A 415-nucleotide genomic window follows, 5' to 3' on the forward strand; every position below is an offset into this window, starting at 1 on the left:
CGCCCAAATAGCCAGAAAGTTCACGTTGCTCTCTCCTTCCAGGACTGCAGTATGCATTTAGGGGAGCGTCAATTCAAAGTAAGATGTGATATGATTAGTTGAGGAAAATGTGTAAAACGTGTTTTTATTTATTTTGTTTCCATTATCTGCACGGTGAATGACGTACATTACATTAATTCGCATGATATTTTAACCAGGGAATTTTTGTTTCCAACTGGATTGTTTGTTTGTTTGAACTTCTGCCGCAAAAAGGCACGGAGCATTTTTTTTAAACAATTATATACGAGTTTTCCCTCCACCTCGCAGGTGTGCAGAAAGAAAACGAGATCAGTGTTTTTGTTAACCCATTTTATCAGTGGTTTGTCTTCGTAACACATAAAACATCATTCATTACCATGATGCTTATAATGAATGA

At 36.6% G+C, this 415-nt stretch overlaps 1 protein-coding gene across 1 annotated transcript in view; it reads left to right on the forward strand.

The window, feature by feature from the left end:
* Positions 1–415, forward strand: part of LOC119591330 (glutamate receptor ionotropic, kainate 2-like) — a gene marked incomplete at both ends in the record, with an annotated part of 143,921 nt that overhangs the window by 135,677 nt on the left and 7,829 nt on the right. Inside the window, 1 exon segment of the mRNA XM_037940060.1 lies at positions 43–78. Coding sequence (XP_037795988.1) covers positions 43–78 — 36 coding nt within the window.

Source organism: Penaeus monodon, chromosome 28, assembly GCF_015228065.2.
Source record: "Penaeus monodon isolate SGIC_2016 chromosome 28, NSTDA_Pmon_1, whole genome shotgun sequence".
Lineage (NCBI taxonomy): Eukaryota > Metazoa > Arthropoda > Malacostraca > Decapoda > Penaeidae > Penaeus > Penaeus monodon.